The 14,754-nt window shown below is 34.2% G+C and overlaps 1 protein-coding gene across 1 annotated transcript in view; it reads right to left on the bottom strand.

Annotated features, from left to right (window-relative positions):
- Positions 1–3,340: 3,340 nt before the first annotated feature.
- PEX13 (peroxisomal biogenesis factor 13) overlaps positions 3,341–14,754 on the bottom strand; it is a 35,662-nt gene continuing 24,248 nt past the window's right edge. The window contains exons 3-4 of the mRNA XM_082672285.1: positions 8,746–8,871; positions 3,341–6,397 (exon numbers count right to left, since the gene is read on the bottom strand). Of these exons, the coding sequence (XP_082528411.1) occupies positions 6,099–6,397; positions 8,746–8,871 (425 nt within the window). The 3' untranslated portion in view covers positions 3,341–6,098. The remainder of the gene's footprint in view (positions 6,398–8,745; positions 8,872–14,754) is intronic.

Below are 14,754 nucleotides of genomic sequence, written 5' to 3'. Positions count from 1 at the left end.
TTTCTGCATGATACCCCACTTTTATATTAATCATCTTCCATGCTCATTTATATGTATTTTTGATAAAACAAATTATTTCATTGAAAAAAATAACATCAAGTAGGAATGCAAGAATGGTTCAATTCCAGAAGATCAATGTTATACTCTATATTACTATTACGAAAGGTCAAAAATCAAAAGACCATCTAAACAAAGGCACATTTAAATTATCAATAAAAGGGAACTTCTTTCGATAAAGACTAACTAGCATAAAACTCCAGCAAACATCACATTTAATAAAGCAACTTTAGATTCTGAAGTAGAAATAAGATAAAAATGCCAGCTACCACAACTACTGTCAAATACAGACTGGCAACCTGGCTGAAACAATAAAGAGGAAAGAAAGGTATAAGGACTGAAAACGAAGAAATACAACTCATTATTTGCATTTGCATTTAGATAGACAACCAAAGAGAATCAATAACTTTAGAATTAAAAAGCATTCATCAAAGCTGGAAATACAAGATCAACATCAAGTTCAACATGATCAGAAATAACAGGATACCATTTTCAATGGCAACGAAAAGTATGAAGTACCTAGGAATTAGTCAAAAAAACAAATAAAAAACCCATAAACGCATGATGTCCAAAATAAATGAAGAAAAAAATTATGTTCACAAATGTGATGATTTGACCTTGTAAAAATGTTAATTCTAAATTAATATGCAAATTCAATTCAATTCCAATAAAAATCTCAGCAGCTTGTTTTGGGGAACTTCATAAACTGATACTAAAATGTATACATAGATACTAAAATGTATACATACATAGAATAAAAATCCACAAACAGCTAAGGTAATTTTAACAAAGTAGGACAAATAGATTCACCTATTAAGACATATTACAAACTTATATTAAAAGTGTTGTACTGGGAAAGGAATTGACATTTATCAATAAACAGAACAGAGAGCCCCAGTTTCATGCTTATGGAAACTTGGTATGTAATGAAATGGGAAAATATGGATTTAACAGATGGTGTTAGAAAAACTTACAACTCTACTCTGCATACCCGGCAGACATTCACACTCACAAGACCCAAAAGGCACCAAGGTCACTTAGCTTGCCAGAAAGGTATAGCACTGTAAACACAGCAATATAGAGGAGAGCATCCACCTTAGGTAAGCCTCACATGCCACAGGAACCACTATGGTGTAAAAATCCCTAAAGGTGGGTTCCACATCTCCCCAAGGAGGAACAAGCTTGGTTATCAGTTGTACCTTACTCAGAGAAATCTCAAAGCCTGTGCTTTTTACAATAAAAAAATGTTGCTGGGTAAACAGCTGGCATTCCTTATTTATCTTAACCCACTGTTTCAAGGAAATAGTGCTAAGGAAAAAGTAAATCCAAGATAATTTTCCTCTAGAGAGAGAGAAGTGGTTTTCTTAATAACACTTTTCCCTTAATGATTAGCTGGAGAAAAAGTTGGATTCATACCTTATACTATATCCAAAAATAAACTCCAATTATATTAAATGTAAATGGTAAAACTATAACACTGATAGAACAAGACCTAAAAAATACAAACAACTGGGGGCAAAATTTTAAATTTCTATTCCATAAAGGACACCAAAGACAAGAATTAATAAATGAAAAGCCTAAGTTATTTCCAACATCTGAACCTGACAAGGAAACATTATTTAGACTATATAAAGAATTTCTTGTACTATAATCAGCAAGAAAGAGAAAAGTCTAATAGAAAAATGGGCAAATTATAAGTATAGGCAATCCATAGACTGGAAAACCAGAATGACTAAAAAGCATATGCTTAGACTTATTAGTAATGAGATAATGCAGATTAAACAAAATACAATTTCATACATTATCAGATTAACAACAATCAGAAAATATCAAGTACTGCTGAAGATGTAGAGAAAATGAAATCATCATGTCTTGCTGGTGTAAGTGCAAATTGGTACAACCATCTCCAAGAACAATCCAGCATTACTAACTGAAATTAAATATGCATATACTCAAAACCCCAGCCATTCTACTCTAGGCCATATATACCAAAGAAACTACAGGGCAGGGTCATAGGAAGAAATGTACAAGTTTGTAGAAGTGGGAACAGCTGGAAATAACCTAAATATCTATGACTAGAGGAAAAGATAATCTATGGTATGTGAATACAATAGAATAATATGCAGCAATCAGAAGTATGCTATATACAGTAACATGAATAGTTCTTAAAAACCTAATATTTTATAAAAGAAGCAAAATGAAATTTATACCATAATATCATTTATATAAAATTTAAAATTTATACAAAATAAATGTTATTATATAGTTTTTCAAAGAAATATATCAAAAATTTGGAAGATGGCTTGGAAGGATAAACATTAAAGATAGTAGAGAGTGGGGAGTATGGAATTGCAGGCAGGAGATGAAGAAAAACTATTAAGGTAAAATGAAGCAGAACAAAAGTGTAGGTTTTCTAGACCAATGATACTGCTGTCATTAATAAAGAGTATAATTAATGATTGAGTCAATGTTGAGCACATGAAATCCTTAAAAAAAGAAACGATTTATATGAGGAGAGAAACATAGTTAAGTTAGACTAAAACTTTTCTTCATTAAATGTGAAAAACTATCCATAGGGCATAATATAGTAAGTACCCCACAGGATTTGTGAGTTAGCTGTCTTTAAAAGAAACAGTTCATTCTCCCAAATAAGATAAGCTAAATAAAAACAACATACAATATGAAAGGACACTTAAAGGCAATGCTTAAAAAACAAAATTTCTTTGTGTTGAACAAATATTCCACTGCATTTTTCTAGGCTGTTCTGGTATTCAGCAAAATAATTTAAAATTACATTTTGGGCAAAGTTATAAGTACAAGTAAACTAATTTTAATTTTTAATTATGTGTGAATCTGAAATTTTACATTGATATAAATACCTTGTGACATTTTAACAGGATGTAAGAAGTTTAAATATACATGAAAAAAATTACAAATAAGTAGTTGTCATAATCTCTTACTTTTGACTGTGCTTCATATTTTTAAAAAAGCACTCTCATGTGAGGCAGATGTAGTAGCTATCTCCAATGTTATCAATGAGGAAACTGAAAAATAATCTTACAGTAAGTAGTGGTGTCCAGACTAGAATCTAGGTCTCCCAAAACCTAGACTTGAGGCCTTATTTTTATTTAACTCACCTTCTAGATAATTTTTATATAAATGTAAATTTAATATTTTCTTCAAATCACAAGGAAATAGAGCAGACACATTGGTTTGCAGTAGTTAATATACACAATGATATGAAGAAAAATACAGAGACTTTTACATTAATTGCAATCCTGAAAAGAGTTGTTTGTCTTCAAAAAACGTCAATCAAGTTTAATATATTTTTATTTGTCCAGTAAAAGCAACTTAACAATCTATTAAAAATAAAATTTTAACTGCATTTAATATCATTCTTTTTTCTATTAAAGAAAGCACAAGATAAAGGACAGCAGTATTCAAGTTAATATATAATTATGACACACTGATAGACTAAATCAAGTACCTAAATGAAATGTTAAAACATGAAAATTTATAGTCCTCCTACCTTTTCCTTTCTACACTGATAAACTACAATCAGAAAAAAATTTTAAATGAAACCTGTTTTCTTGTTGTAACTTGTGATTTATTATTTTATTTAATTGAAAGTGTTTTAGTTTCAGTAATTTCTGTAAAGTAGCAGTCCTTAAATAAGTTCCTAAAAATAACAATATTGGAGCCTTAAACATTACATTTAGTCATCTAAAAAAGGTTACAAAATGTCTCTGCTTATTCTAGTCCTAAATTCCTTTTCTAGATTCTTAATAGAAAAGGAATTTTCAAACACAAATAGTTACCAGTCAGATAATATACATTGCAATTTAGCATTCTTAACCAAAAACAAACAAACAAAACAAAACGAAAAACACCCTAAGAAAAGTCAATTTTTTTCTTTTTTTGGTCATGCCATGCAGGCACGTGGGATCTTAGTTCCCCGACCACCAGGGATGGAAGCCACGCCCGCTGCATTGGAAGCTCGGAGTCTTAACCACTGGACCACCAGGGATGTCCCAAGTCAAATTATTTTTGTCATTCATTCTGTACTATACTCTTCTCCCTATACATCTTTTTTTTTTTTTTTTTTTTTGCAGTATGCGGGCCTCTCACTGTTGTGGCCTCTCCCGTTGTGGAGCACAGGCTCTGGACGCGCAGGCTCAGCGGCCATGGCTCACAGGCCTAGTTGCTCCGCGGCATGCGGGATCCTCCCAGATTGGGGCACGAACCCGTGTCCCCTGCATTGGCAGGCGGACTCTCAACCACTGTGCCACCAGGGAGGCCCTCCCTATACATCTTTAATAGCAATCACAAGTACTATCTTAAAGACCCACCTTTTCTAATCCAAATAGCGCCGACTCAACATCTCACCTCTACTTCACTTCTAGTATTCAATTTAGATGTCTCAATGCTAAATTTAATAATTTATCAAAAGTTGTTTCAATAACAAAATTTCCATAAATTACTTTCTAACAAACAAAGCAGAACCTCTAATTGTAGAACACAAATGGAAAATAATATATAAGTAACTTAATCCCCTTAACTTGAAGGTTTGAAGAACCAGGTGTTAGAAAAATATGCCTAAGATAAACAGATTTTACTATCTTATTACTTTTTCTGCATGGGGTCAACATTTGTATTTTAAATGATATATTAGTTATTATATTGTCTCAAAAGAGAGATTCCCAAGAAGACTTTAGTAAAATTCTATGTTGATTATACACATACTTGGTTCCTAATGTTTTAGTTTGAACTGTTCTAGAATTACTTACTTGTTGAACATAAAGTCTGTAAGAAGAAAGATAAAAATACTAAATCAAAATCTTTATCAAATAATTCCAAGTTTTCAACAATATATGTAAATGTATTCTTGTACCCTGTATTTCTGATAGTATTATTTTTGTAGTATGATCACAGCAAGTACATGAATTTTCCAGTTTTGTAGGGAAATATTCAGTGTTCTGAAATTTAATTAGATTTAAAATCATTATTAAACAAAAAACAAGTCAAATAGCACTATCATATTCTAAATGGCAATTCAGCATTGTATTTATAGTCTCAGTGGTAAAAACCACACCTAAAAGAAATGTGTACCCAATGTGACACACTCTCAATGTTTAAAGAACAGCCTGAATATGGAATTTTAAAAAGTTAATTATATTAGGTAGAAGCAGAGAATCTATGAAAAAATTTAAAATCGTTGCTGCTGGAACTGAGTTGGAAACTCAAAGGACTTGAGTCTTGGCTGCAGGAAAACAAAGTAAATCTTTCATATATGTATTCTGATTCACCCAGGATGAAAACTAATCATACTGTAAAGGGATATGATCCTCTGAAGAAATGGAAATAATCTGTAAGAAAGATAAATTATAGCCTCTTTATTAGCAGGGAAAACTAAATTAGGGCTATATGTCACCCTGGAACCATTTCCTTCACAATGCTTCTAGTGACTTTTCCAAGATAAATTTTTAAAAAATACAATAAAAGATAAAAGTATCAATTGTCGGTGGGTGAAAACATATTACTACTGCCTAAAAAACCCAATACTGGATGTAATACACATCAGAAAATTTTTATTATTCTGTTTAAAGTTGTAGAAAAATTAGCCTTTTTGCCTGTTCTGATATTTATATGTTGTCACTCAACTTCTGAGGATTCCAAGTCAATTAATCTAGAATTTTAAAATGCATTAGTGATCCCTACTGTAGCAAACTGTGTATTCTATAGTTCATGAATCCTATTCTTTCAATAAACACAGGGTTTTAAATAAGATGGTAATGATAGTCTCCATAATCTTAAAATCTAGGTAAAACAAATATCCTCATGGTCCAATAACAACTCGTAAAATGTAACCAGGTCACTAGACCAACATACTAGTGTACAACTTTAATAATTTCTAGCAACAGAACATCTGGAATAGCCATTAACAAATGTTTTCATTGGATTGAAGATGAATTTCTTTGTAAGAAGAAACTTTTTAAAAGTACTCTGAAGTATAGTTCAGCTGCAGGTAAACATGAAAGTTATCAAAGATCTTGTTTATCGACATTTTTCCCAGTGGAATCAAGTGCAACTGGAACCTTATTAGTTTCAACAAAAACAGATTCAAAGGCAGCTTCCTGTTCATCCAAAGAATCAGCAGCTGTTGCTCCTTTAATTAGTGTTGTGTTGGTAAAAGACTGTTGCTGCTTGGAAATTTTACTGGATTCCACTGTTTTTCTACCTCTTCTTTTACCAAGAATTTTGACATAATTAGCAGGTATAAGTCCTGTTGTTTGACCATCAAGACTGGCCAGAAGCCAACCACGCACTCTGGGTTGCTGTTCTGATGGAAGAAAAGACAGCCTTGTAATTATCACATACTTTGAGGGTCCAACAGAATATTGATAATAAAATGTTAAGTAAAATCTCTGTTACACTTATATAATAAAATACATAAACAAATAGTGTACATGAATATTCAAAAAATCAAGATGAGTAGGTTTAAGTCTAGGATCCCTTCTTACAACTTACACTTTTAATTTTATATTTACTAAATATTTTTTCAGCCTTGAAGAACATGAAGTTTACATTAGTTGGTGCATTCATAGAGTAAAACGATTCAGTTCTATCAAAAGATGAAAATTAACATCAATGTCTTTCATATTTTAAATTGAAATTTAAGGAATGAATATCTCATTACTTCTCAATAGGATAAGTTAGGGGTTAGTATAGAAAATAAATATATACATTTACATAAGGCAGCTTTCTTTATATATTTTTAGCTGAAATATAAAATTCATTCTATATGATTGTGATGTATAATCCTGAAGGACAGTGAATGTTAATTTTAATCCAAGGTGGGCAAAAATTGAAGACCTCAGTTACCTATAGCCACATAAGAAAAAGTTAAAGGCAATACTCTAAGCTTAAAGTAGGAAAGATTATTTAAATATTCAGTTTTGTATTTTGATATTCTCCCACCTATTTTATCCATGTCTTTAAAAACCTGTATAACTGTTAAGTTTTAGTTCAACACTATAATTTAGGCACAATATGACATTTTCATGTTTAATACTACTCTATAATAATAATTTAAAAAAGTTAAATTAACCATTCTGTGACTGATTTTGTTCTAAATGCCCACACATATTTTAATTGAGCAATGGAGGAAAGCAACAAAGCAAAGCCAAAGTGTTAAAAGGCACTATTAGTTGAAGAATAATCTGATATAAAATTTTTCTGGAATATTATAATTTAGTTGAAAGAAACCACATTTGATCTTTATTCTTTAATTAGATTTATTAAAACTAATTATCTGTATTTTCCTCTAACAATAAATCTTAAAAAGAAATAATTCTTTTGAAATCTAAAATAGTAAGTTACTATTTTCACTAGAAGAGAAACATGAGTATAATACCTAAAAGCCAGGATTTTTGAAAAGTTACATTTTATTTTATTATTTAAAAATTTTTCTTGGAAGCCTAGGTTTTGTGTGTGAAGAGATGAGGCAGAGATTTAGCAAATTTGATCCAAATTTTTCAATTATTTACACATTAAACTAATGATTTGAACATTGAAGGTATTTTTCCCTTATGTAAAGAGTGACTAACACCAATAAAAGGCTAAAGTTTCCATTAATAGATCACATGGAAATCAGCCAAAGTGGTTAAAAATACAAGTTCTGAAGTTAGATAAACCTAGGTTCATAGTCCAGCTCCAACACACAGGACAATTTACTCATTCTGAATCTCGCTTTCCTCATGTGTAAAACAGGAACAGGATAATAACAGTACTCACTTTACAGCATTATTATAAGGTTTAAACGAAATATGTAAAGTACAGTGTCTAGTACATTTTCTTTTCTTCTTTTTTGGCCGCCCCATGGCTTGCTGGATCTTAATTCCCCAACCAGGGATTGAACCTGGGCCCTTGGCAGTGAGAGCGTGGAGTCCTAACCACTGGACCGCCAGGGAATTCCCCCTAGTACATAATAAGCAGTCTATAAATGACAGCTGTTATTATTGTTATTAGTATCTTTACCAACAAGATGTGACTTTTTGTGGCAAACCTGAATCCCAACAAATACACAAAAAATCTTTTTTTTGTAAATCCACAAAAATTCTGATCATTACTGGGGAAAGGTGGAGGAAAAGGCCATTTTGTCTGGAGCCATTAAAAACTATTAGTGATCTCGTCTGAAAATTAACCTGAATGCCTATAAATTTCTTGCTGAGGTTCTTTAATAAGTCATGACAGTAATTCCTAAATATTCATGTTGAAGTTTCTAAAGTAAACATTATTCAAGTAAAAAAGAAAGCAATACTAGTCCCAGCAATAAAAGACCAATAGGGATGCTTAGATGATGCTAGACAATTACTTTGGTTTATTAGATTTGTTACACTTAGCGCTAACCTCATGTTTTGGGGTGGTGATTAAAAGTGTTTTGAGTTTGGAAGAGATTATATAAACAAAATCTTTCCTTATCTCAGTGAAATATTATTGGAACAACTCTGTTGGGACATTTTTCTCCCACTCTCCCAGATTTAGAAGGTCTACACTGACAAAGAGAAATCCTAGTAACTACTTCTGAGTTAACTAACGGTGACCAAGATCCTTTAATGCAGTTTTTAATATTACATTTACAAATTCTAAAAATGCACAGATAATTCCAATTTATTCATGTTTTGTTACCTTTGAGAGCTAAGTTTAGCATATCACCAGCACGGAAAGAAATTTCTTCTTCGGATACAGCAACAAAATCATATTCTGCTCTAGCAACTACATGGTCATCCTCACCACTTGCCCAGTTGGTATTGTCTATAAACCAAATTAAGAATTAAGATTAGGTTAGTAAAACTTACAAAAAAAAGAAAAAAGATATTTCAGTGGCTATGTTTTGCAAACTGTATAAACTTATTTGCCAAGAGAAAAGTTCCCCTCAAAGTAAATTCCACAATTAACACTACATAAAATCAACAATATGTTCATTACGATACCTATTATAAACTTTTTCCTATTCTTTAAGCTCCAAACCCTAGTTCCCTTACTTTAAGCCAGGGGTCAGCAATTTTTCTGTAGAGTAAAAAGATTTTTGATAGTAAATATTTTAGGCTTTGTAGGCCATGAGGCAAAATTGAACATGTTGTGTAGTTTCTTATATAAAGAGAGAAAAAAATTTTCCATAAATTTTATGAAAAATTCAAAATATAACAATTGAATTCTTTTTTTGTAATATAGGTCTACTACAAAGAACGGAATCTTTTTGGGATAGGATAATATTTCACTTAATTTGGGGTTCAAATGTAGTGTTTTCTATCATCAATATCAATTGCAAATATTCATCTGTTAATGCTAATTTGTAATGAGATTTGAGGTATTTCATTTTGAAATGTTTTTTCACATAGATATGTATTGCCAAATTCTGATATCAATACATTGAACATGTGGTTTTAATTGAGCATATTCATCCTAAGAAGATGAATAGAGTAGAATTCTGTTAAATTCCTTCAATGTTAACCTTTTAACATGTCCTTACATTAGATACTAATCACTTCCAAATAAAGACTAAATGGAAACTCCTCAACGGCAGTTAAATGGATTTTGAAATATGGACATTTCCTTCGCACTTGCATGGAGGTCCAAAAACACTTCTGAATTGTAGTTTGAGCTTGAAAGGTCTATCTGCTGCAAATTTATGTGGGAAGGGAAATCTTGTTTCTTTAACTTTTGACAACCTGGGTGGGGGGTGTATAAAGCAGTGTGACATTATTTGTGATTCAAACAATATTAGTTGTTGTCAAAATAACTTCACTCCAATGTAAGTTTCAAAATATAATTGCTATTCTGCCTTACAGTTTTAGGTTGAATTCATTAAGATTACCAAATCTGCAGCAAAAGCTGATTTCCAAAGCCATTAAACGTTTTCTAAGAGTGGCTGATGGTGGTTCTTGTTTTTCAGAAAAATATCAGTCTTGGCCTTGATCCCTCAAAAAGAGTAATAAAACTTAACCACTGACTGCTTAGCCATCTAACTGCTGTGTGGTAGGGCAAGTCAGGATCTTCAGCTTCTACTTCTGACAAAAATTCATAGAACTTACAATAGTTATGTCCACAAGGGTGACTGAAATTCACCTTTGACATTACTAATTCAGTAACACATGACAAATTCAAATATTTTCTGCAATGTACCTGCTGATGAAGAATACAATGAATAACTATAGGCTTTAAAAACCTTATATTTTCAAAACTGTAAATTTTGTCCAACTAAGCATTTTTCTGTTCCACACAAATTTTTACCACCATCAGTCACAACATATCTTTGCAGATTCGTGTTTTTTCCAAATTCTTTGAAGATATTCTTGTCTGTAGTTGTTCCATGCAGACTATTCACAGAGGCTACATCTTCAGCCACTTCAAATTCAACACTGACTCTTCCAATAAACAACTGAGCAGTAACAGTATCTACTGGGTCATCATGAGCCAAGTAAATCCATTTGAATTCATCTGCCTTGTTTTAAAATGACTATTAAAATGATGTTTCAAATACTCTTTAAGAAACTGTTCTCCCTGAAAGGTTAACAGTCTTAAACAAATTTACTTTCTCTGACACATTTCCTTGGCTGTTGCAATAACCACTGGTAAACAGATTTCCTTGCTAATCTGACAAATGAGCCTCTCAGAAACTTATTTTCGTTGCAGGCTTATTTTTTCTTCTTTTGCTTATTTATTTGTTTATGGCTGTGTTGAGTCTTCGTTGCTGCGTGCCTGCTTTCTCTATTTGCAGCGAGCAGGGGCTACTCTTTGTTGCAGTGCACAGGCTTCTCATTGCGGTGGCTGCTCTTGTGGAGCACAGGCTCTGGGCGCACGGGCTTCAGTAGTTGTGGCACACGGGCTCAGTCGTTGTCGCTCGCGGGCTCTAGAGCACAGGCTCAGTAGTTGGGGCACGTGGGCTTAGTTGCTCTGTGGCATGTGGGATCTTCGCGGACCAGGGCTTGAACCCACGTCCCCTGCATTGGCAGGCGGATTCTTAACCACTGTGCCACCAGGGAAGCCCCTTCTTTTGCTCCTTCCCCTGACCCCTTTTGGGTGAGGAAATTCTGCTATGATGAGCTATTCCATTTTAAATTTTCTAATTTTTCTGACTGTTGACTTCCTGTGAGTTGGGAATATTGTGATGAGTGCTCAGTCTGCTAATGTTGATGTACTGGGTTGGCCAAAGAGTTTGTTTTTTTTCTGTAAGATAGCTCTAGTAGTGCTTAGTTGTCTTTAACTTCATTTGAAACAATTTTGTTAGACTGTTTTGTGACAGCTGTTATATTAGCAAAAAAAAAAAAACTTATCAAATTTGGTGAATTTTTGTGTAGCCATTTTAATATTGAGGATGGAAGGAAAAAAGCAACGTTTTCGGCATATTATGCTTTATTATTTCAAGAAAGGTAAAAACACAACTGAAGTGCAAAAAAAGATTTGTGCAGTGTATGGAGAAGGTGCTGTGACTGATCGAATGTATGTCAAAAGTGGTTTGCGAAGTTTCGTGCTGGCGATTTCTCGCTGGATGATGCTCCATGGTCGGGTAGACCAGTTGAAGTTGATACCCATCAAATTGAGACATTAAGTGAGAACAATCAATGTTACACCACGCGGGAGAGAGCTGACATACTCAAAATACCCAAATGAAACGTTGAAAATCATTTGCACCAGCTTGGTTATGTTAATCGCTTTGATGTTTGGGTTCCACGTAAGTTAAGAGAAAAAAACCTTCTTGACCATATTTCCACATGTGATTCTCTACTTAAACGTAATGAAAATGTTCCGTTTTTAAAACAAATTATGATGGGTGATGAAAAGTGGATACTGTACAATAATCTGGAACGGAAGAGATCGTGGGGCATGTGAAATAAACCACCACCAACCACACCAAAGGCCGGTCTTCATCCAAAGAAGGTGATGTTGGGACCTCTCTGGTGGCGCGGTGGTTAAGACTCCACACTCCCAATGCAGGGGGCCTGGGTTTGATCTCTGGTCAGGGAACTAGATCCCACATGCATGCCATAACTAAGAATTCACATGCCACAACTAAGGACCCCATGTGCTGCAACCAAGGGGTGGGTGAGCCGCAACTAAGGAGCCCGTGAGCTGTAACTAAGAGCTGGTGCAACCAAATAAAAATAAATAAATATTAAAAAAAGAAAAAAAAAACAAAGAAAGTGATGTTGTGCATAAGGTGGGATTGGAAGGGAGTCCTCTATTATGAGCTCCTTCCAGAAAACCAAACGATTAATTCCAACAAGTACTGCTCCCAATTAGACCAACTGAAAGCAGCACTCTATGAAAATCGTCCGGAATTAGTCAACAGAAAACACATAATCATCCATCAGGATAACGCAAGACCACATGTTTCTTTGATGGCCAGGCAAAAGCTGTTAGAGCTTGGCTGGGAAGTTCTGATTTATCCATGGTATTCACCAGACATGGCACCTTCATTCAGATTTCCATTTATTTCAGTCTTTACAAAATTCTCTTAATGGAAGAAGTTTCAATTCCCTGGCAGACTGTAAAAGGCACCTGGAACAGTTCTTTGCTCAAAAAGATAAAAGGTTTTGGGAAGATGGAATTATGAAGTTGCCTGAAAAATGGCAGAAGGTAGTGGAACAAAATGGTGAATATGTTGTTCAATAAAGTTCTTGGTGAAAATGAAAAATGTGTCTTTTATTTTTACTTAAAAACCAAAGGAGGACTTCCATGGTGGCGCAATGGTTGAGAATCCGCCTGCCAATGCAGGGGACACAGGCTCAAGCCCTGGTCCGGGAAGATCCCACATGCCGCGGAGCAACTAAGCCCATGTGCCACAACTACTAAGCCTGCGCTCTAGAGCCCACAAGCCACAACTACTGAGCCCATGTGCCACAACTATTGAAGCCCATGTGCCTAGAGCCTGTGCTCCTCAATGAGAAGCTACCGCAGTGAGAAAGACGTGCACCACAACGAAGAGTAGCCTCCGCTCACTGCAACTAGAGAAAGCCTGCATGCAGCAACAAAGACCCAATGCAGCCAAAATAAATAAATAAAATTAAAAAAAAACACAACAAAAACCAAAGGAACTTTTTGGCCAACGCAATATATTGTAATCCTTTAACATAGCTATGTTGTCACTGCATAATAAATGTAATAATGGTTTACCACCTAATTCAGTAACAAAATAATCCAGACTATACTGTGCCTTAAACGTGTGACTTTCAAAGTCCACTTCACTCTTCTTTTCTTTGTGGCATGTACGTACTCATAACAAAAATATATATTGCAGTATAACAGTACATGTGGCACTCAACACATTGCCAAGTTATGTTACTGAGATCTGCAGTGTGCAGAACAAGTGCAAAGCAATGACAGTGCCAACATAGATAGGATCTCTATGTTACAAACTACTCAACTCTGGTCTTTCAGTACAAAAGTAGCCATAACAATACATACATGAATGAATGTGGTTGTGTTCTAATAAAACTTTACTAATGGACACAGATACTTGAATTACATATAATTTTAACATGTCACAAACAGTACTCTTTTGGATTTTACTGTAAAAACCATTCTTAGTTTGTGGGCTGTACAAAGACAGGAGCAAGGCAGATCTTGCTGACAGGTTATCGTTTGCTGACCCCTGTCCTAAGCAGCTAAGAAGTCATAGGGCCTAAGCTTCCTCAGTTCCGCTTTTCCTCAAAAATCTCTTAGTATCATTACCCATTGCTCCCTCTTTGGCCTCAGATAAAAAAATTGCCCCTCCTTTTCACCTGCCTTGGATCGTATCTTCTCCCACCTCTTACAGGAGGCTTCATCTTTTGACTCCTGTTTCTCCCTCCTCGACAATCAATCCTTCTCTACAGACTCCTTTCTTTCAGCCTAAAAACATTCCCAGATTTTACTTCATAAAACACAAAGCACAACAAAAAAACGGAAAACTACCACATCAACTTGCTTTTACCCAAGCAGCCTGTTGATTTTTCTTCCTCCATTCATTGTTCATCTTTTCTCACACCTTCTGATTTTATATACCCTTTATACTCTTCCATGGTTTCTGTCTCCTCTACTTTACTAAAATTGCTTGCTGGAGCTGATGACCTCCAATTGCCAAATCTGATGACCTTTTTTCAATTCTCGATCTTATCTTACTACAGCATCTGACACCAGGCATCATCCTTCTCCCCCTTCTTGAAATTTCCTCCTTTCCCCTTCACTTCTATAACACAGGATTAACATAGTTCTACTTCTGCTCTTCCTGGTTTCCATCTTAGTTCCTCTTTCTCTCTACCACTGTAATATCATCCACTAACACTATTTCAACTCTCACTTTTATGTGGATGACGCTTAAATATTTCATTTTTCACCTCTTTCCTAAGATCCTTTCCTGCCTTTTAAACTGCTTTCTGAAACTTTCTCAAGTTCCATTTGAATGTCCCACTGGCACAACCAAACTCAATATAGCTCTAATGAAATGAATGATAATCATTCACAAACCAGTTGTTCCATGTGATTTCTCTGTATTTATTTTATTGACTTTACCTTCAAATAAATATCCAGAATGTGACCCACCTCAGAACCTGCATCACTGTGACCCAGAGCCAAGCCACCACCATTTCCCACTTGAATTATTATAACGGCCTCTTGATTCTCCAGACTGGTCTCTTTGGCCCTAGCTCTACCTAA

The sequence above is a fragment of the Grampus griseus genome (genome assembly GCF_964374135.1).
Source record: "Grampus griseus genome assembly, chromosome: 15".
Lineage (NCBI taxonomy): Eukaryota > Metazoa > Chordata > Mammalia > Artiodactyla > Delphinidae > Grampus > Grampus griseus.
The sequence above is the reverse complement of the archived record's forward strand: the minus strand, read 5'-3'. Positions and strand labels throughout refer to the sequence as shown.